This window comes from Plectropomus leopardus, chromosome 21, assembly GCF_008729295.1.
Source record: "Plectropomus leopardus isolate mb chromosome 21, YSFRI_Pleo_2.0, whole genome shotgun sequence".
NCBI classification, from domain to species: domain Eukaryota; kingdom Metazoa; phylum Chordata; class Actinopteri; order Perciformes; family Serranidae; genus Plectropomus; species Plectropomus leopardus.
This window is the reverse complement of record NC_056483.1, coordinates 15,270,376-15,292,137: the sequence shown is the minus strand read 5'-3', so window position 1 is coordinate 15,292,137 and position 21,762 is coordinate 15,270,376. Positions and strand designations below refer to the sequence as shown.

General features: G+C 39.4%; 1 protein-coding gene across 1 annotated transcript; it reads right to left on the bottom strand.

The window, feature by feature from the left end:
- Positions 1-358: 358 nt before the first annotated feature.
- ankrd33ba (ankyrin repeat domain 33ba) lies at positions 359-16,614 on the bottom strand. Its single transcript, XM_042510763.1, has 6 exons — positions 15,889-16,614; positions 3,903-4,032; positions 3,379-3,519; positions 2,600-2,741; positions 2,178-2,376; positions 359-1,374 (listed from the first exon to the last, which is right to left on the bottom strand). The coding sequence occupies exons 1-6, from the start codon at positions 16,324-16,326 to the stop codon at positions 829-831; spliced, it is 1,596 nt and encodes a 531-aa protein (XP_042366697.1). The 5' UTR covers positions 16,327-16,614; the 3' UTR covers positions 359-828.
- Between the last annotated feature and the right edge of the window lie 5,148 nt (positions 16,615-21,762).

The window sequence follows — 21,762 nt, the reverse complement described above, 5'->3', positions numbered from 1 at the left end:
GTTACCCCTTTAAGTTTTACATCAAAATAGTCTTCCACATTTAAGTCTTGGTCTGAGACGTTAAGACATAGTAGTTTATATATAAGTATGTGAAAAAGTCTATTTTGGATAAAAAAGTTTGTCATCAAGAAGTCTTAAAATAGCTAATATAAAATATATATATATGCAAAATACATTCATGGGTTTGGTTTTGTAGTTCTAAAGCAAAACACAAAAACATCTAAAATATTGCTGTCAAATGCCATTCCATTTTACAGTATATAAGTGTGTGTTTAGCTTTCTCAGTCACACCCATTAGTGTTCTCACTGAATATTTTTTCACAGACATTATTCCATAACATCTTTAATAAATTGCTCCTGTCTTTTAGGTAGAAAGATGAACATATTTCTGCTGTAGTTACAGAAAGTGTACATGTTAATGAGCGTCTTGTCCAATATAAAAACCCTGCTGTACTGAGCACCCAAAGCGTAACAAAATAGAGACTTGGCTATCCATCAAAAAGCAATAAATATGAAAAATAAGTTAGCTAAAAACATTTCAAGTATCAAATCCCCTGGGTATTCGCTGTTCGACATCATAGAGGACACTGAGCACTGTGCACTTCTAAAGCTGTCAAAGCTCCGGCAGCCATTTTTAAGAGGCCAACTGGCATCCCTCTTGCAAAACAAAACACACAAAAGCAGCTTCCAGTCTGCTGTCCTCTTTCATGAACACTGCTGGTAATTCATATGTTGTAGAAAAAACATTAAAGCCAAATCTAGTCATTTTTATAGTCTGTGCAGTCTCTTTTTGGAGTAGTGTACATGGCATCTTCTGAGGCAATGATATTATTTCCTTTTCCCGGCAGCAAGGTGTCTCTTGGTTACAGCCTCCAGCCTCCTCCTCTCGGCCTCCTCCGCTTTCTTCCTTTCTTCTTTTAGCTCCTTGTACCGCCACTTTGGTATCTGCAGCAGGTGCCCACCTCCATCTTTGGCACTGCTCTTCCTCCTGATCTTTTCTGGTTCATAAGTGGGCGTGGGGGCCTTGGACACCCTCACTTTGGGGATGCTGAACCCCGGCCTGACACTGCTTCTCCTCAGCACCATGTGCAAGGGCAGCAGGCTGGTCCTCCGCAGCTCCAGGGCTTCGTTATAAGCCACCATGCCCAGGCTGGAGCTCCTGTGTCGAGGCACCAAGCTCTGGGCCTGAAGGCTGGCCCGACGGTCTGCTGAGTTCTTGGCCACCAGTGTGACTCGAGAGTTTTGGAAGAGTTTGAGGTGGCTGTCCACCCTGTCAGGGTTGAGGGAGCGGAGCTCTTTGGCGCGCTGCTGGCGGATGATTTCAGGAACTGCGTAACGCCGTTTGCCCACACTTGGGGGGCTGTCAGGACATACCTGAAACAAAATCAACAGTCTCTGATTGGTACTACTGTCTATATTGTCAGTATTAGGCACATTGCAGTCGCAATAATAGTAATAACAGTAGAATTCTGTTTTTTTTATTAACAAAAAACAGTGCTCAGTATCCCTTTTGTTTGCAGCAATACTGGTAATCTTGCATGAATAACCTGCTTATCAGATAAGACTGCCGTTAATTATATCCTTTAATTATTATGAGCAAATCCCATAAAAAAGCAAAGAATTTGCTGATAAAATGAAATATAAATTAGCACCAGATTTATCCTTTAATAGCATCATTACCACAATCATATCATTAGCTTATTTGCGCATCGATTCTATGAAACAGCAGTGTTAGAACGACTTTATTATACTACTTGATAAGCACAAAAACAGCAGTAATTTGCACACTGATACAGAAACACGCAAATATTGACTGTTCAAATTTCAAGTCTGTTGAAGGTGGTTTCAGCATTGTACAAGAATGTTTGCTGCATCTGAAGATAAGAAAATGAGCCCTGATATCTCCAACTATGCTGAGAATGTACAGACACCAGCAGGAATAATGCAGAGAAAGCAACTTTAAAGACTTTGCAAAATCCTTCCTTATCACAAAGAGTAGTTACCCAATTCACCTTATCTCAGATTACTGTACATTTGCAAAATGCTTGTTGGTGTAAGGGAGAAAATGAGGGACATGTGGTTTGTGTGTTCTTGGGTCTCATCTGATACTGTTTAATGCTGATTAATGAATAAGTGGACATTGAAGAGTAAACACGATCTTGTGCTTTATTACTTACTGTATGGCATGCTACTGCTATAACAGGGTTCCTCATGGCAGTTGTAATAGAAACCATGTGGTCAATAACGCCTTCATCCTCAGGGTTGGTGACATTCGCCATGTTGAAGACGTTCCGTACAGTGTCTGACAGGCGCTTTAGACAGCCACGAGGCTCCTGGGCTTTGGCCACCAGTGATGCCAGTGGGGCCCACTCTAGACTGGGGAGAGCAAATCTGATATAAATACACTGTAAAGTTTACTCCTTGTAATCAAAATGCAAGTCATAGACTCTCTAATGGCTCCTTTTATTCATGTTTTTGTGTTGCTTGATGAATCTGTAATATTGTACGCTCTATATGGTATACTCTACACCGGTATATGAACTATTTCCCGTGACAGACAGGCATACAGAGAAACAATGTGAACCAGCTATGAGTTTACCTGTATGTATCACAGTACTGGTGGGGGCAGGGCCGTTCCATCAGGCGCGTCATCACCCAGGCAGTTTCATAACGGCCTGTAAAGTAGGCCCACTCCTTGGCAGTGAAGTGACGGCCAGAGTCCCTGGCATTCAGGGCAGCTCCTGGTGGGCACAAGAAAGCTGGTTAAAAATATAAATATGTGTTTTTCAGATGCTGTTTGGCTGCTAACTACAGTGGCCGATGCAAAAAAAGGGAAAGTCCATAGAAGAGGACCTGTTCCCTATGTAGATATAAACAGTTTATTCTAAACTAACAAAACACAACAGCTCTTATTTTTAGGTGATTATACACAAAAGGGAACATACTTATTATATTATGTTCCATTTCTGTCAATATATTCCCCTAAATCCAAAACAGTGTACCTTTAATGTTACAATTAAATCTTGACTTGAACCCCTTGTCTTTATAATTTGATTGACATTCATAGTTACGGCTACAAAGAGAATAGTCATCTAATTACTAAAATCTGGATCACTGTCACAACTTATTCAAATTGTCCATCTGTCCACCAATTTTAAATGAAAATCTGTTCAATTTTTATTAATTACAGAATAAACAAGCATCTTCTTTGTTTCTGATCAGTCAAATCAACCCCAAAAAGTCCTGGTAATTAAAAAAAAACATATAAGAAACAAATATCCAGGTCATTTGTGCTTATGTATGAAATCTACACATTTTGTTCTTTCTAATTGTTATAAAGTTTTGTACATCTGGTTTAATTGGACACATTTCCCCCACCTGCCATCATGAGCGAGCGCACACATTCCACCCTGCCCTGCATGGCAGCTTTCATCAGAGCGGTGAAGCCGTGGCAGTTTCTCCTCTCAATGTCCAACCCAGAGTAGTAGTTCAGAAGATAGTTGGTGATTGTTATGTGGCCTTGAAGAACAGAGGGACAAACAGGAGTTACTGCAGGTCACCACACAAAATCTGCAATACCAATATTGGCTTGGATAAGAGCTGCAAAATGCTTAATCACACTTGTCTATCATATTTTGAACGGGGCGAGATCCACCTCCATACGGCTGATCATTATTCTCTTTTACACTTATCACTTCTGTTTCAAAAAGCTTAAATACAGCCAGTGCAAACTTTTTATGCTTGACTATGTGTTTGTCTGTGTCAGCATTAGTGCCAAACTGCCTGTGTGTGTATATTTGTATCTGTGTGTATGTGTTTAATAGTGTTTTGAACCGGCCTGTCGGCGCTTGTGTGTGCGTAACTAAGCCAGTGTCTGATATACTGCTGTGTGTGTGTGTTACCTGCTTGAGCAGCCGTGATGAGAGCTGTGTTTCCCTCACTGTCCTGCCAGTTGACATCCAGATAGGGACACTGAGACAGCGCTATAACGACGTCCACGTAACCTTGGTAGCATGCAACCAACAGCCCTATCTGAGACAAAGAAATGACAGGAGAGGAGAGGAGTTAAAAGACGAGGGAACGGGATAGAGAGGTCTAAGTTTAGAATCAGCAAAAATGTTCAGGGGAAAAAAAACTTGCCAAAGGAGATGAAGCAAAACTGCAGTAAAGTGCTGACATATAGGAAGCTGTACGGAGAAAAATGCGATCACGGCAGTGTCAGTAGAAACCCACAAGACCAGGAGACCTCTGTGCGTCTTTCAAAACTAATATCCTTGAATAAATGTGACATCTGTTGTCTTTTCATTGAGGACTGAACCTTCATGAACTCAGCGGAAAAATAAGCTGTCTCTGATGTTGTTGTGTACTTTTGTGTGTGAGTGTGTGCTAGAGTAGGGACCCATTTATGTGTGTGAGTGTGGACCAGTGTGTAAATTTTAGTCTGTCAGTGTGAGTTTATGTGAGTTGGGAGTGTGTTAGTCCTGGAAAACTCCTGTAAAAGTTGGGTACTTTCCGGAAGGTGCACATTGCAGAGGCCAAGACAAACAAGTTTGCCACCAGAGGAGAGATGGGGGGAAACTGCGAGGTATTTAGGAACACAGAGTTCTCAGTTGACTTATCATATGCACACTGTATTTATACAATTGTACATGAATCATTTATGTAGAAAGTATTTCTGTAGATGAGTAAGAGCACAGGTGGATGAATGCTGATAAGGCATGTTCTCCTACAGGTAGTCAAAATGTATTACTTTAATACTTTAATGCACTATTTAATATATGTAAATGATTGGAAGGTAGATGTGTTATTTTATTGGAAATGACCTAAACCTAACAAAAATGGTCTTGAAAACTCAAATTAGACACCTGTAGGAGACAACTAATTGCATATTTGTCAGTTGATGATGTGGGTAGCACCTTCTTTTTTCTCTAACATGCAGTGTAATACATCTGCCATTTCATCATTTTCATGTCCAAAAACCATAAGATGAAAACTCACTAAAATTGGCAGATGAATTGCACATTCTCCCCACTACTTAGGCACAAAACATGTCACTCAATGACCTCAAGATGGCACTGTAACAACCAAGTTTATGTTTTTGCAACTAGCGAAAACGACTTGTTTTAGAATCGTAATTCTTTAACCATTTTAATCTCTCAACACATCTATGTCTTTGCTCTGGGGATCTTGTGCTCTAAAAATGTCACATTTTAGGAACTTTTTTCTCAGTTCTCCATCCTATTTTTCGTAAACTCGTCCCAGATTGTTGGTCCAATTGTCCCAAAACTTTGGCAGGATCAACAACAGGCATCACATATCTAAGGTTATCAAGGAAATTTTGATATGTCAATCCGTCTTGGAATAATACATTTTTATACATATTATCGTTAAGTTTTTCTTGTATTTTTTCTGAATTTCTTGCACAGAAATCTTTCATTCCTCAGAGCAATAATACTGTCTAGTTTCTGTCATCATAAGTGTCTGTTTTGTTCCATCAAAGGCATAAAACTTGGGGCGCCTTGGTAGCCAAGTGGTTTACAGTGCATGCCATATAACCACAACATCCTGGGTTATTTCTGGCCCTGAGACCTTTGTTGCATGTCATACACATCTCCATCTCTCCCTATATTTCTACTCTGTCCTTTGTCAAGTAAAGGTAAAAATGGCCCCCAAATCAGGCACAAAAATTATACTGTAGTACTGTATTTAAATACTTAAAATGGAATGATACAATATGATATACTTTATTGTCTCTGCTCAGAAGTTTGTTTATTAATATGAGAAGTAAAATACACAATATTGGAGACATTTATTAGAGCCGTGAAACAGTTTCTAAGCAACTGACAACACAGTGACTACTATGAGTTCATTAAAAATAGTAAATGATTATACTGCTTCAGTTCAAGTCAGGCTGACTTGTGAAGTCGCAGCTTGAAACAACTGCAACAAAGTCAAACAAACAATGTGTTGTTCATAACGATCTATTAATTGGCAAGCTAGCAGAACCTACAGGGACTCTTAATTGGTGCTTTATTAAAGCCAGGTGTGGTGGAAAGATCAACCAATCCAAACTACTCTGTGTCAAAACACAAGCATGCATCAGATGAAAGACAAATATTTATGTATTCTGCTACAGGTACCTGCTGAGAGTAATCAGGAAGAATAATAGAGGCATTTTTATTTAGACATGTCATTTCCAATTACAAAATAAACTTACACCTCTTTAATTTTCCACTTTAAAGGCTTTTCCAGGTCATGCTGTACATAAAAGAATATGGTATGATGAAAGTACGTGTCCTGTGTTTATGAAGTGTGCCAGCACAGACACGGTGATTAAAACAGAAGTAAAATTCACCAACTGTATCTTCTCCCAGCTGCTGTAGAAATGACACACAAACACAAAATAAAAATGCACTCAACTGCAGGACAGACCACAGTACAATGACATGTATTTAACCTATTTGCACATATTTAATGTCATGTGAATATTAGGCCTCTACCATAGAGAGTTAAAAATCAAACGTAACAACTGTTCTAGCAAGAGTTTTTAGGTATTTTAGGTAAGCTGTTACAGTTTGTTCCACATTTGCTATTTCTTGATTCGTGAACCTGCTTCTGTTACGTGATGATCTTTTCATAAGAGCACTCAGAAAATTCTACTTGATTTTTTGCAACTCATGGCACAATAGGTTTTTAGTCTTGTTTGCCGAGCACACTGTGTGACTTACCAAATTATTTATTCTATTTCTGGTATATATGTGATCAAAAGTTCTGTTTCGCTGAAATGAATAAATATAATAATGGCTGAAGATTGGTACAGAGGGGCCTGGAGGTTTATAGAAAACTTACAAAGTTTGTGCCAAATCCCTGCATATCCACCTACTACTACCCACACAAGCACAATATACTGACAGGATGTACAAAAGGATAGTTATATATATACATCTCCACAAACTGAATTCTAAACAATATTGCCACTCATCAAAATCAAAATATAAAAACCACATGCAAACTTCCTACACTAAAAGGTAAACTTTACTATTTTTCAACCTGGACACACTGTTTTTGTGTCCAAGTGACTAAAGTGGACAATTTTTAAAGGTTGTCCACTAATCAGAGAGATACTGCGGCCACAGTGGCAAAACAGGATGCAATGTGTCCCCATGAGCAATTGTGCACCATCAATTTACATCCATTAAATTTTTTTTTTTTTTTTTTTTGCCACTGATAGGCTCAGATTGTTATCATAAATTTCTGATACCAAAGTATCCCATCAGAAAAATTGATAATTTTTTGTTACCTTTTGCTTGTCTTGTCTTTTTGTTTGACCAAGTCTTACTGAAGGAGAAGTCGTGTTTCTGAAATCTTGCTGACTGTTCCAGATTGTCAAAACAGCTCCTGGCACTCTTCATCCAACTCTCAACAATCTTACTGTTGTCTTCCTACAACAAGTCACATCTCACAATTTTTCAGAGCATGTTTTATCTAAGAATGTTTCAGTGTTACGGCTGAATATTTAGATAATTTTGACAATGTGGAAAAGTCTTTGAGACTTCAGATTGAGACATCCCCTTGGGTAAATTTTGGCTACACACACTAACAAACAGATCGGCTCAAGCGAAAGGTAAGAAATAACGTTCCATTTCTTTGTGTGGTCTTTTATATTATGTAGTCAGACAGTCATGGTAATTTGAGCCAAAAACAAGCACTTTTAATGGATGTAAATTGATGGTGCACTGCTGTGGCTGCAGCGCTCTCTCTCAGGAAAGGACCTATTTCAAAAACTGTTGTCTCACAAAAAAAAAGGGGAGAAAAGGGCCAGGCTGAAAAATGCTGACGTTTCCTTCAAGTGCATCAATCTTCTTATCAGGTTGCATAATTTTTTAATTATCCTTAATTAACCAGGATCTAAACTCTAAGCATTACGTTACATCATCTGACCAATTTAACAGTCACATTATTCAAGATAATACAGCGCCAGTATTCCTGAACACGTGATGGTCTGATTGATCCATTTACAGCTAAAGTACAGTCGATGTTAATTCACCTGCAAGACCAACTGAAACCTTAAAGTTTTAAGTGGGAAAGGTTAAGAGGGTTTTCCTGTGGAGTAACTAGGGGATTGTCTGGAAGAAGTTCACATGCACTGGCAAAGCTCCAGATTGTTCTATCTGGTTAGACGCTCGCATGTAGACTTTGTCTATGTCTCTCTCACTCTCACGTACACATACACACATTCTTGGCAAGCCTCCAGCCCTGCTGTGTTGTACTTAAGCAGCATGCCCTGCAGCACGTCTGGAGCAATCTCAGTCGTCTGGCAATGTCCTATTTTCTCAGTGAACCTTTTTCACTCACGCACAAACAAGCACAAGCATTTAACTTATTTTTTACCCCTTTTCTCCCAGGCACTAGTTTTTCACTTCACACATCCCCATTTGGAATATTTGTTACATTTATTGGACTCTGGTGCACACTACCAGTGGCCGCTGGCGATGTTAGGTGACTGAAGAGAAGAGCACCAGGAAATGCACACACAGCACACAATTGCAGCGCATGAACCGAGAAAAAGGCAATCATGGGCTACACAATATGACCCACTCAGTGACTAACTGTGAGGCTAAAGGGATAAAAATAACAACACTAGCAGGTAGCTCAACAACCCTGAAACAATCAGGAGAGGTACTTCCACAGAGGGATGAGTGTGTGTAGTGTGTGTGTGTGTGAGATAGGGATACAGTAAAGTGAGACTTGGAGCATGACAGGGATTCAAATCCTCAGCGATAGCTTTTTGGGAGGATTGTGTATTTTGTATGTAGGCCAAATGAAGAAGCACTCTATGGCAGTTTTACAGCTTTCATTACTTTATGCTGATGGACGTAGACATATGCCCTCCCCGACTGTAATCTCGTCTGTTCCATTTCACAAATTTGTTGCCGTCCTTTTAAACTAAGGTTTTTACCCCAAAGTCAATGCACACCAAACTTCCCCTTGGTGGAACTGGAGTTTTTCCTCTTTTTATACTAGCTTGTAAAATATGAAGTTGTGATGTAAGGTAGTATTTTTCTGTGCACATGGTCTGATCTCTCAATATTTGCATTATCAAATCTAAAATATGTTCCTCTGAATTACACAAATCTTGAGCGTGTAGGTCTTTTTTTTGGTGTGCATTCATATGAACTACAAATGTCGATACAAGGCATTCTTTCTTACATAGTTATCTAACATTGGCAATTTAAGCAGTCTGTTCCCCTCCAAAACATTCAACATTATGATGAATCCAAACGATGGTGAGCCGTAACATTTTAATTTATTTTTGGTGATGACAATTTTGACCAAAAAGGACATATGTTGACATGGTTATGGTTATGATTATGGTTTTGGTTTGGGGTTAGTGTTTGGGAAGGAGATTCCTTCACAAAACAGAATTTTAATTTCAGCTGAACTAAAATCTGTATATTTGTGATCAAGGTCAGTGGGTTCTGATACACCCACAAATGCTGGTCAACTTATTATAAAGACACAGACAAAGACACAAACACACTCACAAAGTAATCTGGGGAATATCCAGAGCTAGGAATAGAAAGGCTTAGCCGTATCAGTCAGCAACACAGAGACAGAGGGGGGAGGGAGACGGATGTAACTATGCATCTACAGTTGATGTGGGAAGAAAGCTGTAATAATTAGCTCTGACGGGGATGACACAACACTCAGTGTAACCCTTAATGTTCCCTTAAACACACAATAGATACAGATTTCCAAGCCAGTGTTCAACCATGTTGTAAATTGCATCTTAATGAAATCATGTAAAGCAGACCACAGCACGTCTATCTTAAGATAAGCATGGATGAACTGATTGACTTTACCTGGTTCTGAAATGAAAGAGGACCTGGAATTATTAACTTCACATATTTGGTTTTTACAATTTTTGCCCAGTATTGGTTTTAAAGTTGATGGGGCTGATCAGATATTGACTATGTCCTAATCCTCAATAATCAATAGAAATAGAAGAAATAGAAAAATAAGTCTTTATGCCCTATGATGTGTATTATTCTGCTACAGCTGGACAAAATGGTAAATTTCATCTAACAAAAGTTGTAGCAGCATTTTATCATTCACAAATACAAGGAATAGCATCCCAGCCAAGTAGAAACTTGTGTAATCTCCCAAAAATGTGTCGTATTGACCCTCCATGCGAGGGCACCTCTTGGTCTGCATTTTTGCTGTTTTTGACAGTGATTTTTATTTAACATATTTTGAATAATCTAGTAATGAATTCTACCTTTCATATCTTATCTCTTTACTCTTTTATTGTAAAGCTTTTTGTAATGCCGTATTGTACGAAATGTGCTATACAAAAAGAACCTGCCTTGCCTAGAGCAACCAAGAGCCCGCTTCCCTTACGGTTCCCCAATGTGACTTCTTCAATAAACTAATCTAACTACCTTCTTGTTTCCTAAATAAGGACTTACCCACACTGTAAATTTTTTACTTCCAAATAAGTACCGGTCCAAGCTAAATCCTGCAAAATCATCTGAGCAGCAGACAACCTGTATCTTTGCGGCCTGCATGAGCCGAGAATACAACGTTGCATTCGTTTGGCATTTTACAGTACATCTTTGTGTTCAGGGACACACACACACACACACACACACACACACACACACACACACACACGGGCAAATACACTCGAGACTGCCCTCAATCACACACACCAGAAGCACTGACGCAGACCTACTGGTCCATGTTTCTGTCAATAGCCTCCCTGTTAGCTGTGTATCTGTCTGCAGCTGAGCGTTCACACGGCTGTATCAAATCAGATGTGTATGACTGTCGCTTTGATTTTTCCACTCATCTGTATTTGCTAGCAGCATCATGCTCTCTACCATCTGCTGTGCCAAATTTCTGTCTCTCCCCCCGTGCCTCATTCAGTCCGCTTGCCTGTTGGTCGATCTGTGTGTTGGTCAGTTGTACTTTTTGCTTGTGTGAGACTCTGTGGTTGACTTTGTTGTGCTGTATCTGCTGTATCTGTCCTGGTCCATCAACTGATCTCACCCTGTTAGGAAAATTTGATTGTGATCAAAAGGAGTGTGAGTATGTGTGTGTTTGTATGTGTGTGAGAGAGAGAGAGAGAGAGAGATGGTAGAAAAAGAGAGAGACACAGAAAGAGAGGTGACAGGGTGCCCTCATTTAAGTTTATTGAATTCTGTGTGTGTGTGTGTGTGTGTGTGTGTGTGTGTGTGTGTGTGTGTGTGTGTTTGTGATTTATTGAGTTTTCATGTGAGCATGACAACTTAACCAACTGACTGCAATGGAAACACACATGCTGCCCTAAACAGGGTCAGAGGTGGATATTGATCTATTAATATAAATTAACATTCATAACCATGATGATTAAGGATCTACACTTATCCTTTTACTTTTTACAGACTCATCCAACACAACTGCTATCATAGTCACCACACTGAGAATATACTGTCAGGATTTGGACATTGCCAGCACATATAATTACTTTGATGTAGTCATATACAAGGAAAATTAAATACACATACTTCTGACCTACATAAAGGCTTGTCATTAAGTTTCTTACTAAATTTAGCATTCAGTGTGTGTGTGGTTTCTCCCTGTCGTCTGAGGGTACAGGAGGATGGAGACTGGCTGTATATTTCTGGCTTATTACATTGTGATCATGTTTGCAATTAATCAAGTTTTAACATGTGCAGTGGGCAGTGGATGGTGTGAATGTATTGCTTTTTGAAGGCTGGATTGAGAGAAAAACTGAACCATGCTGGAAGAAAAATTAGCAAAAGTTGTGACTGATTGTTTATTATATTCCAAAAAAAAAGGTTTGATGATTTTAAAAAAATGATGACCTATATTTTATTCAACACAACAACCCTAAACTTTAAGTAAATGTTCAATAGAAACTTGAGAGTAAGTTTTGAGGCTTATGAGAATACTTCAGGGACTTTTGCCGAAAGATTAGTATCATAATCTAATGTAATTAAGTGTTGCCTATAAACCACAGAGGCCAATGCTTGGGGTGCAAAAATCTACTCTTCCTGTTTGCCATGAGATTTTAAAATGCACACATCTTATATTTGATGTTATCTTCATCCCTCAAAAATTGCACAGCAGGTAATAAATGCACTTATCAGACTACCATTGACATCAGACTCAGGGTTGCTCTCCTGTGCTGGCAAATATCCACCTTGTTGAAGTACCTGTATGAAAAACACAGGCTCCCTACCAGTTTCTGGGCTGCCATTCTGTAGCTGACCCAAACCTCTCACCTCCCTGTTGAAGGGGACCACAGACCTAATTATTTTGTTTGTGTCAAATAATAGGCTGACCCAGGCAAATCTACACTTTTTTTCAGCACCTTTTTAGTTCCCCAACATGACCTTTAAAAGTGTACCACACCTACTCTTTTCGGACTGCCCTGATGCATCAATGTGAACATTAAAGAAGTAATTCACACGATGTTATGTTGAATTTGTGAAGAAAACTTTGATTTTGTCGAATTCCTCTGATGAATGTAGAATCCAAAAACGGAGAAAACTATTAAATTTAAGTAATTGGTGATGCAGTTTAACAAAAGAAAAACTATATCAATATATGTGTTTACAAACTCTCACACAACTCGCACAGTATAGTCGAGGTCTTTTCTATTCAGTCGTATGCTCTGTATTTCCTTAAAAGACAGTTTCAAAGTTAGCACTTTACCACTGCCTCAATCCATCACTTTGTTTGTATTATGGTTGACACAGGGTTTGTTGGGAATCACACAATAACAGAAACTAACTGGTCAAGTTAGCAATAGACCAGCAGCTTCTGTGTTCAGCTAGGTAAAATTACTGTTTTTGTCAATGGTGTCTGGTTTTAAAGAGAACATACTGTAGATAAATTGCACTTTTAGTTCAGTTCCCTGTTGGAAAAGGCTGTCTGTTGGGGAACTACTGAGCAGACGACTGGAAAAATTAAATTTGGAATATATTGCACGAATTGTGTGGGTGTTTGTAAATTGAAGTTTTGATATAGTTTTGCTGTTGTTAAATGAGGTCAAAGACTTAACTCTAGTTTTGGATTCTTCGTTCACCAGAGGCAGCCGAGGAATACAAAGTTTCCCTCAAAAAATGTAACCTGTGATGAGTACTTAACATAAAATGGTCTTTTAAAACATGAGTTTTTTTTAGTATTAATACTACTTGATACACAACACCATACTTTCATACTTCCATACAGCATATTGTAAATATAATTTGGCATAATCTTAACACTAGTTTGTTTTTCATTTTTTTATAGTGTAAATCCCCAAAGATGAGTAGGAAGGGGAAATAGTGTGAATGTTGCATTTGGATAAATCCAAGCCTGGATGTAACACCCCTCTTTGTTTTGTCAATCACATTATCAGGATGTCTGCTATATTAGAATGTTGACATCTGTTTCAGGATGTTGAACACACACACACACACACACACACACACACACACACACACACATGCACTAATGAGCTTAACAGATTCATATCAACATGTGTTTCCAATAGAGGAGTGGCCTAACCTGTACTGTGCAAGGGTACATCTCTAAGGTCACAGGGCATAACAAGGCAAATGGCAATTGCACGAGCTCACATCCTGGTTATCTATGCAAAAACATAACTGTCTCTCACTGCAACACACACACACACACCCGCATACAGTCATGTATGCCATGGACAAGCATGTGTTTTGGGGTCTTGTGTGTCACTGAGAAGAAAAATCTTAACATTCCAATGACGTCATTTCTGTTCTTCCTTCCCATGATCTCACCAGTAATTACATACATGCAGAGAAGTGAGCAGGGAGAGATGGTGGGAGGAGATGGTGAAATAGTAGAAGGGACAAAGAGAGATGGGGGTGGCCTCAAGGTTAGAGGCACAGATCTGTGATGTAAGATCAGATGTACGAAAATACAGACCAGCTGGGAATTTTAAGTAAATGAATAAAACACACTTCCTCCCTCAGCAACTACAATTTCACTCAAAATGTCTCTACTGGAGCTCTTTAGTTGCCAATAGTAGAAAACTACACTTATCATGTCAAAGTATAAAACAGTGTGCTGGTAATGAGAAAAGGGGTTTTCTTTATCACTTTGTTTCTGAATAAAATAGTTAACAATTAAAGCCACAGGCAGGCTGATGTTTATTTAAGTAATGTTTTGTTATATTTCAAACTGTCACTACATCCACACAGTAGTAAATGAGGCAAATCTTTTTCCTCCTCCTCGTCACAGCGATTCTAATGGCATTTGCTCAAATACACTTTGGCGGCAAACTTTTTAATTTACAGCTTAATGGTATTATAAAAATATGATTCTGAAAGCACTTGAAGGGAGAGCCAGGCAATGCTGTGACAGAACTGTGGTTCATATTTGATCAGCGTTGTCAAGATTGAAAGTTTGACCGCAGTTCACCAGCTATGACTGACAAGATTGACAGCTGCATTAGAGACTCCTTGGCTCTAATTGATTGTTTTCATTCACATGCAGTGGATTCTTGCAAATGCCATTAGAAGCTCTATGAAGAGAAGGAAAATGAATTTCTTCACAGGTTATCTGTCTCATACACAGCAATGTGGATATAGTGATAGTTTCAACAATAAGCTACTTTTATAAAAGTAACCAACTGTAGTTTTAACACAAATACACTGAGTCACAACAATACAAGATAAAAGGCATGTGATTCCTCTTTAGCATAGAGCTCTTTGCCAGCTTATTCAATTTCTATTAGGAAAATGTCCAGATAAATGAGAACTAGTCTCGCGTTCCATCATTATGGATTTATCTCTTTGCCCCAGGCTACAGTTCTTTGGCAGGAGTGAAGCGATACACAAGGTGTAAAGAGATGCATGCTTTGATTGCACTGCAGATAAAATGTCCAATAATTTTCCAGTGACTCCTTTGACAAATTATCTTTAGTGAAAAACTATAAGTCTGTTGATGTAATTAAAATTCAACGGACTAAAGTGTTTGATTATGGTAAAAGTCTGCAATTCCACAAACAGGAACTGTTGCTTCCCTTGCAGAATGTGTAGCTGTACATGCATCTTAGGACGGTTCAAATTGTTCTTAGATGCCCTAATACCATCAGCTTATTGGTAGATAATGTGTTTACTCACAGAACCCAAATAAATTTAATTCCAAAATAAGAAAATGCAGTAGGACAAACACTCACATGAATGTGCCTGCTGCATGACCACACACATACACACTCTCTCTCATAGGCACAGAGGAGTGTGTGTTCAGTTAACCATGAGAGACTTCAGTGTTGCTCGCTCCTGCAAAAAAACTTGAGGTCTGTCAACACAGACACGTATACACCCAGCTGTCAGAAAGTACAGTTTGGTATGAAAAATGATTCACAATACGGGTGTGAGCTTATGAAATTCAGGATTAATGTGACATTTTAAAGCCAACTTTCTAACTAGACTATTTGATTATTAATTAATTGTTTTACAGACTTTAGATTCTGGTGCAATAACTATATTGAGGCAGTCCAGCATGGGCCTGGAAATAGCGAAGTAAGCCACTGCAGCTCAGGTTTAATTATTTCAATGAGTGTGAGGCTCTTAAAGTGAACTTGCTGCAGTCATGAAGGTGATAGAGGCTGTCTAGCTGAAGATGTCTGGTACTAATACACACAGCACATTGACTGCCCCTGCATGACCACTCAATACTTGATCCATACCCCAAAATACAATGATATGTAATTGGAGCCAATTCAGCTAATGAACTAAACACTTCACCAAAGCCTTGACCCTTTCCATGTTGTAACACTGGTGTCAGACGGACTAATGAGCATTAGCCACTTGTGTGAAGTTACTCAAAGTGTTCCTATTATGTGCTTCATACCCTGTTATTTCTGTCCTTCTCGTTGACCTCCTCCTCCTTCACTCCATGCCGTATCATTATCCGGACGATAGCCGCGTTGTTGGTGCAGCACGCTTGGAAAAAAGACAGCGGCTCCGGGCTCTCCGGAGACGGGGTGCGCTCCGAGTCCGCGAACACATCATCCGGCGGGTAAAATGAGTCGTCTGACGCGATACTCCGACAATCCTCCAAGTCCTCGAAGTCAACTTCTTCGAAATCCTCCTCCTCCTCTTCCTCTCCTCCATCGTCCTCTTCATCGTCCTCCTCACACGAGCCCAAGTAGTTCTCATCGTCAGAGTTGGACAGCGGCTCCTCCACTATGGTCGGGTGGATTTGGGTGACTTTTTGCTGCTGCTGGAGCTGTTTGACCCGAACCGGCGAAGCGCCTCCTCCATCTCTGTCGTCCGTGATCAGCACCATCTAACCCCCGAGCCTGGGGCACTGTCCGTGGGGTAGAGTGCAGCCTGGCACGCGGGGCGCGGGCATGGGACTGGCTGTCTCTCTTTACAAGAACGGAGTCAAACTATACCACCTTAAAAAGTCTCAAACGTAATCCAGGGGACCGTACAAAAACTCCGTGACCCTCGGTAGTTTTTTTTTTATCAGTTGCGCATCCAGTCATAACCATCAGTCATCTTCTGCGAGTTGTTGTAAACATTTCCAATTGAGCCGTGAACGTCCCTCGAAGTGAAATATTTAGCCCCAGAATGAAACCACGTTGAGTTGTAATTGCAGTTATCGACTGGAGAGCACATGAATGGATTCAGGTGGCAAGAAGTGGAGCTACAGCACAAAGTAAAAGTGCTGCGCACACGACCGTCCCATGTAGGGCGGAGAGAGACAGCAGCCTGTTAACCTATAGTCGCCTAATCCGATTAGACGCGACTGCGACCTCTCTCTCTCTCTCTCTTTCTCTCTCTCTCTTTCTCTTTCTCTCTCACTCTCTTTCGTTCTTTCTCTTTTCCTCCCTCTCTCTCTCTTTCTCTGTCTACTGACAAGAGATTGATTGTACTCTATCTGCTGGACGACCCCATAGTGCCCATAGTCAAGCATTAATATTCTTCGGATATTCATATTCATATTCAACAGGACCCATGTAAAAGGGGGGGGGGGTTGGTGGTCCTTGACCAGAAAAATTTGAGCGTAAAATACGGAATTTTCTGCACTCTGGTGCGCAAATCTATAATAATAACAATAATAATAATAATAATGGCTTTATTTATATATCACCTTTAATAACAAAGTGCTTTGGCAAACAAAGCAAAGCAGTGGCAAGAAACCCCATGCAGAGGCAATTTAACAACAGAAGCCAGACAGTAATGCAGAACCAAAAGGCCAGACAAGAAAAAGAGATGCTGAAACATGTCAGAAAAATACAATAACAAAATAAAGGCAGTACAAAATAGGCCTATCATACAGTGTCTCTATGCTCTTGCTGTAAATTGAAAGTAGAGGGCAGTTATTTTTTGTGACCCCTTCCCTATTTCAATGACTTAGTTTCTACTCTGGATACTAGCTTACATTGTAATGTTGTGACAAATGTTTTCGTTTTAGTTTTTCCAACAAGATTTTGTGGTTTCAGGCGATTTTGAAACCAAAATAAAAACCCCACGTTCTTCTCCCTTTAGAAAAAAAAAATCCCCTGTGTGTATGAAGTGATGGTTCTCTAAATATGATTCATGAAAACTCACATGGGGAAAACCAGCACTAAATAACAGCCCATAATGAGTCATTTGATTTGAATATCGACATGGCATCACTTTGCTGTGAACTAATAGAGTTTGCTAATTTTCACGCTTATAATGCAGATTAGGTTCAAGTGAAGTGATTAGCATTATTTAAATGATTGCCGAACATGGGTTACATTTTCCATCACATGTAGTATGATTCTGAGATATTTTACACACAGCCTTAGTGCATTCTGTTCAGCCACCACTCTCTGTCCCTCTCTCTCTCATTTTCTTGGCCACTGGCCAGTTGAGATAATAGAGACATAGATTGGTCTTCATTACTCGGTGCTCATGGAGAGAGTTGGGCTTGCGTGTGTAACCAGTTTCATCTCATGGAAAATTCATACTAATTTGTAGGGAGAGCAATGTCTTTCATCTAGTTTGCAAAAAAAAAAAAAAAAAAAAAAAAAAAAAGAGTGACTGGGGGCTCAACCGCAGAGAATTTTCTCAGAATCATTTGGCTTAACAGTAACCTCAAAACAGGTATGGGTGGATAATGAGACAATGGGCCCCTGGGCACAGACATGTAAAAGGGTCCACCATCTCTCCTACGTAGGATCAAGACACACATCTTATCGTAGTTTAGTCTGTTTCTTTGGTTTTTGTCTGTGTGGCTGTTTTGCTTCCTATGATGCTGATTGTGCTGAGTGTGGTTGTTGTGGCTCCGAGTTTCTTTTAGTGACATTTAGCACGGAAAAGACACGCGGAGCCGGGGGAACCACACTCAGCGCAGTCAGGGTGTGACTGTTCAGTACTCAATCCATGAATACTAGAACAGGTGGTGTCAATATTGAACTTAAAAATTATTATTTCAAAGTAATGTCATGAAAAATGGGTCCACCCCTCCACTAGCAGCATCAGAATCTTTACTGGATGTGCTGGTTTTATGGTTCACTTGTGAATGAGGACCTTGCTATCACAATGCATATCATACAAATGGTAAAGCGGGGCTAAGAGGTTTACTCTGGAGGGATTATTTGACCTCTGCTCCGACCCCTGCCTGTTGTGACATACATATCTGTATGTAGTCTGCAGTGCCTAAATACAACTACATTTGGGTTAACAGTCAGATTTACAGAGATGCTCCTTTTTTCTCTCAGTAATTAATAACATCAGTTTGCTGACATCACCTGCTGTGGAAAAAAACTAGTGCATAACAGTCCCTGTGCGTACCCATTATTATTTTACCTTCATCTACCCCCAGCTGAGAGCTCTGCTCTCCCATGGCTCTTCCATCTCTATGGTATCAGTCCTCTGCTGTGTGGGTGGCAGTCAGTGTTAGCACTTCCACAGATAAATATCAGATTCACTGTCTAGTCTGAGGAGGTAATGATAAAATAATGCTTCCCATAGCTGGTAAAAGAAATGAGTGATATGGTCTGAGGTAAAGTTAGAGTTAGGTTTGTTTTCACCATTTTAGATGTAGTGAACTAGGCTTTTAACTCATGGCTTCCTCACTCATCCACTGAATCTTGTATTCTACTCAACTGTTTAGATTCTGTAACTTCAACATCATTGTAGTAAATACTCTGGAAAACAGTTAGTGTAGCATTATTTGATCTTTTCACTTGTTTCACCTTAAATATTTCTTTATATTTTGCCTATTGTCGCTGAAGTTATTGCGGTAGACAAAAAAAAAAGAAGCACCTGTCAGTAAAACCACAAAATAACCATAAAATAATGACAACTGAGCGTTATATCCATCAAGAAGGGAGATTTGATTGCACATTTGCTGTATTAGGCTACATTACTTTTAGCTTAGTGGTCCAAATAAACTGGCAGCTGAGTGCGTTTAAAAACTCAAAGAAACATTTAGTGTAATTAAAAAATGTTTACAGGCTTTTAAGAATTCACTGTGAAAGATTTCAGTTCCTCACATTATATCAATTCATTACCATAATGTGTTCTGTAATCAAAGTTGTGTTCCAGTTTTATACCCCAGCAGCATTTCCAGGGCTGCTCAGTAAAATGTTCGGCAAAAATAAAGCGGCCATAAAAGCATTTGCTGCCAGTAAAAATGAAATTGGCTAAAATTGCTTGGTAATAAGAGCAGCATTTTACAGGATACAACTGAATAACTAGAGTCAATTAAATTGCAGAAATTCATCAAAATTCTTGATGCCTTAATATTGCGATATGAAAGAGAAAGCACTGAAAACCCTGGTAACCACTTTACTGTAAAAACAAACCAAAACAAAACAAATAAACAAAACTAAACTAAACAAACAAAGGGCAATCCATGTTTCCCTTTTAGATATTATTTCCCATATCATTTTTTTTTTAATTTTGGTATTAAATTATGTTTGTTTTGATGTTTTGTGAATTATAATAAACCACTAGTAAACTCACAGTGGTTTATTGACCCTCTAAGTGGAGCTAGTGGGCCACATTTAGCTCTGGTAAAATGTAAGGAAATGGTTAATTCTGTCAAAGAAGACTGGTGGTTGCCTTAGGGTAACAACTCTTTAACTTCACGAGGGGTTCATTTAGGTCTGAGGCCAGGGTCTGCGAGACAGCTGGTGGGAAATTTGTGGCTCACTGAAGCACACTCCATGGGGGCAGATGCCTGCTGATATGAGGACTTGATCCCAGACCCCGTTCCTATATGCCCAATGTACAACATCCCACACTTGTTTCTGCTTTGTAATATACTGCAATATTGGAGAGATAGGCTGGTGTTGTTGTGCTCACCTTCTTTGATGTGCATATGAAGTCATATAAGACCTAGACATGCTGTAAATAGCACAACATGAGAACATGAGCAGCGCCATCACTTGTGGATTCAATTGCATTAGCTCAGGCTGGGCTCACAAGAAAAATCTAAATCCCCCGGACAGATAATCACACTGACCCCTTCTGTCAGTGTGTGTGTGATGTAAATCCTAAGGTCTATACCGGGTCCCTGATCCATTACTTATTCAAGGCTTTTTTTAAACGCCTATACTCAGCAAAAGTTACAGCACTCCAGAGCTCTTAGATATTTAATATTTTCAACCCAAAACCTAAGCAATTTTGTGGCAGATTGAGTGGGCTTGCACAAACAAGATTTAATTTGTATAAGTTATTTCTTGCTTGTCTGAATATTTGTTGCCATTTTAGTGGACAATATTTTATACAAGTCATCATGAACTTGCCCTTGTTAAGTATGTCCCCAGTTGAGAAGTTCACATGTACAGGCTGCATGTACATAAATGTGCTGTGGCATGTGAGCACAATGTCCCCAAAGTTGTTGTTTAAAATACCTCTGATCATCAGCACAGAATACATGTCCACAAAATTAGCAGCGAAAAGTTCATTTAAACTAAGAAAATTACTGCACTGTAGCAGGCTCTTAAGACTGTTGTTGATCATAAATACATTTATCTAACATCACCCTTCTCAGGAGAGCTCATGCTGTATATCCCTGCATAATGGCCTGGTAGGTTTAGACAAGCTCCCACAGTCCTCCCCCCATTCAGTCTGTCATTTATTCGCTCTAAGACCACAAGCAGCCAAAACACCCCAACACACCAAGATCTCGTCTATGGCATACCTAAAGCAGGAGTGCCATACAAAGATCTGCTATGAGTCTGCTCTTGACACAAGTGCTGAACTGTTTAAGGTTTGTGTGTGTGATGATAAAGTAAACCAAAACTGTGTGAGTGTTTATGGCAGGGTTTTAACCGGGATGTTTATGTCATAGATTTGCCTAAAAGGGTTGCTTTTCCACCTCATAGCAAAGGCCTAATGTAGTGATTAATAGTTTGATTAGAAACACTTCATATTATTGCTTAATCAGTTGATAAGGCCGGGACAAACAACACTGTGTATTTATAAGGCGAGGACAACACTTAAATCACTGGACAGAGAAAGCTTTTCCTGCTTGTTGAACAGGAAAAATCCAGTTGTCAACAAGAGGTAATTAACTAATTTTAATCAGCCAGCAATGGCCCTTAATTAAGTTCCTTTTGTGATATGTGTTCATGTGCATAAGAACAAAAAACAGCCTGGACAAATCAACTTTATTTATTCTTAGCCTATTCCACAAATGCTGTTTACCCAAAGACAAAATCAGTATTAATGATAAATACAAAAAAAAAACATCACATAGAATTAAGCAATCTATATTGAAAGTGAATGAGGCCTG

Excerpts from the sequence above, each read along its gene's own strand:
- ankrd33ba (XM_042510763.1), bottom strand. The coding sequence starts at position 16,326 with ATGGTGCTGATCACGGACGACAGAGATGGAGGAGGCGCTTCGCCGGTT. Across the intron at positions 4,033-15,888 it reads AGAAGGACAGAAATAACAGG|ATAGGGCTGTTGGTTGCATG; the intron begins GTATGAAGCACA and ends TCTTTGTCTCAG. Across the intron at positions 2,742-3,378 it reads GCGCTCGCTCATGATGGCAG|GAGCTGCCCTGAATGCCAGG; the intron begins GTGGGGGAAATG and ends TGTGCCCACCAG.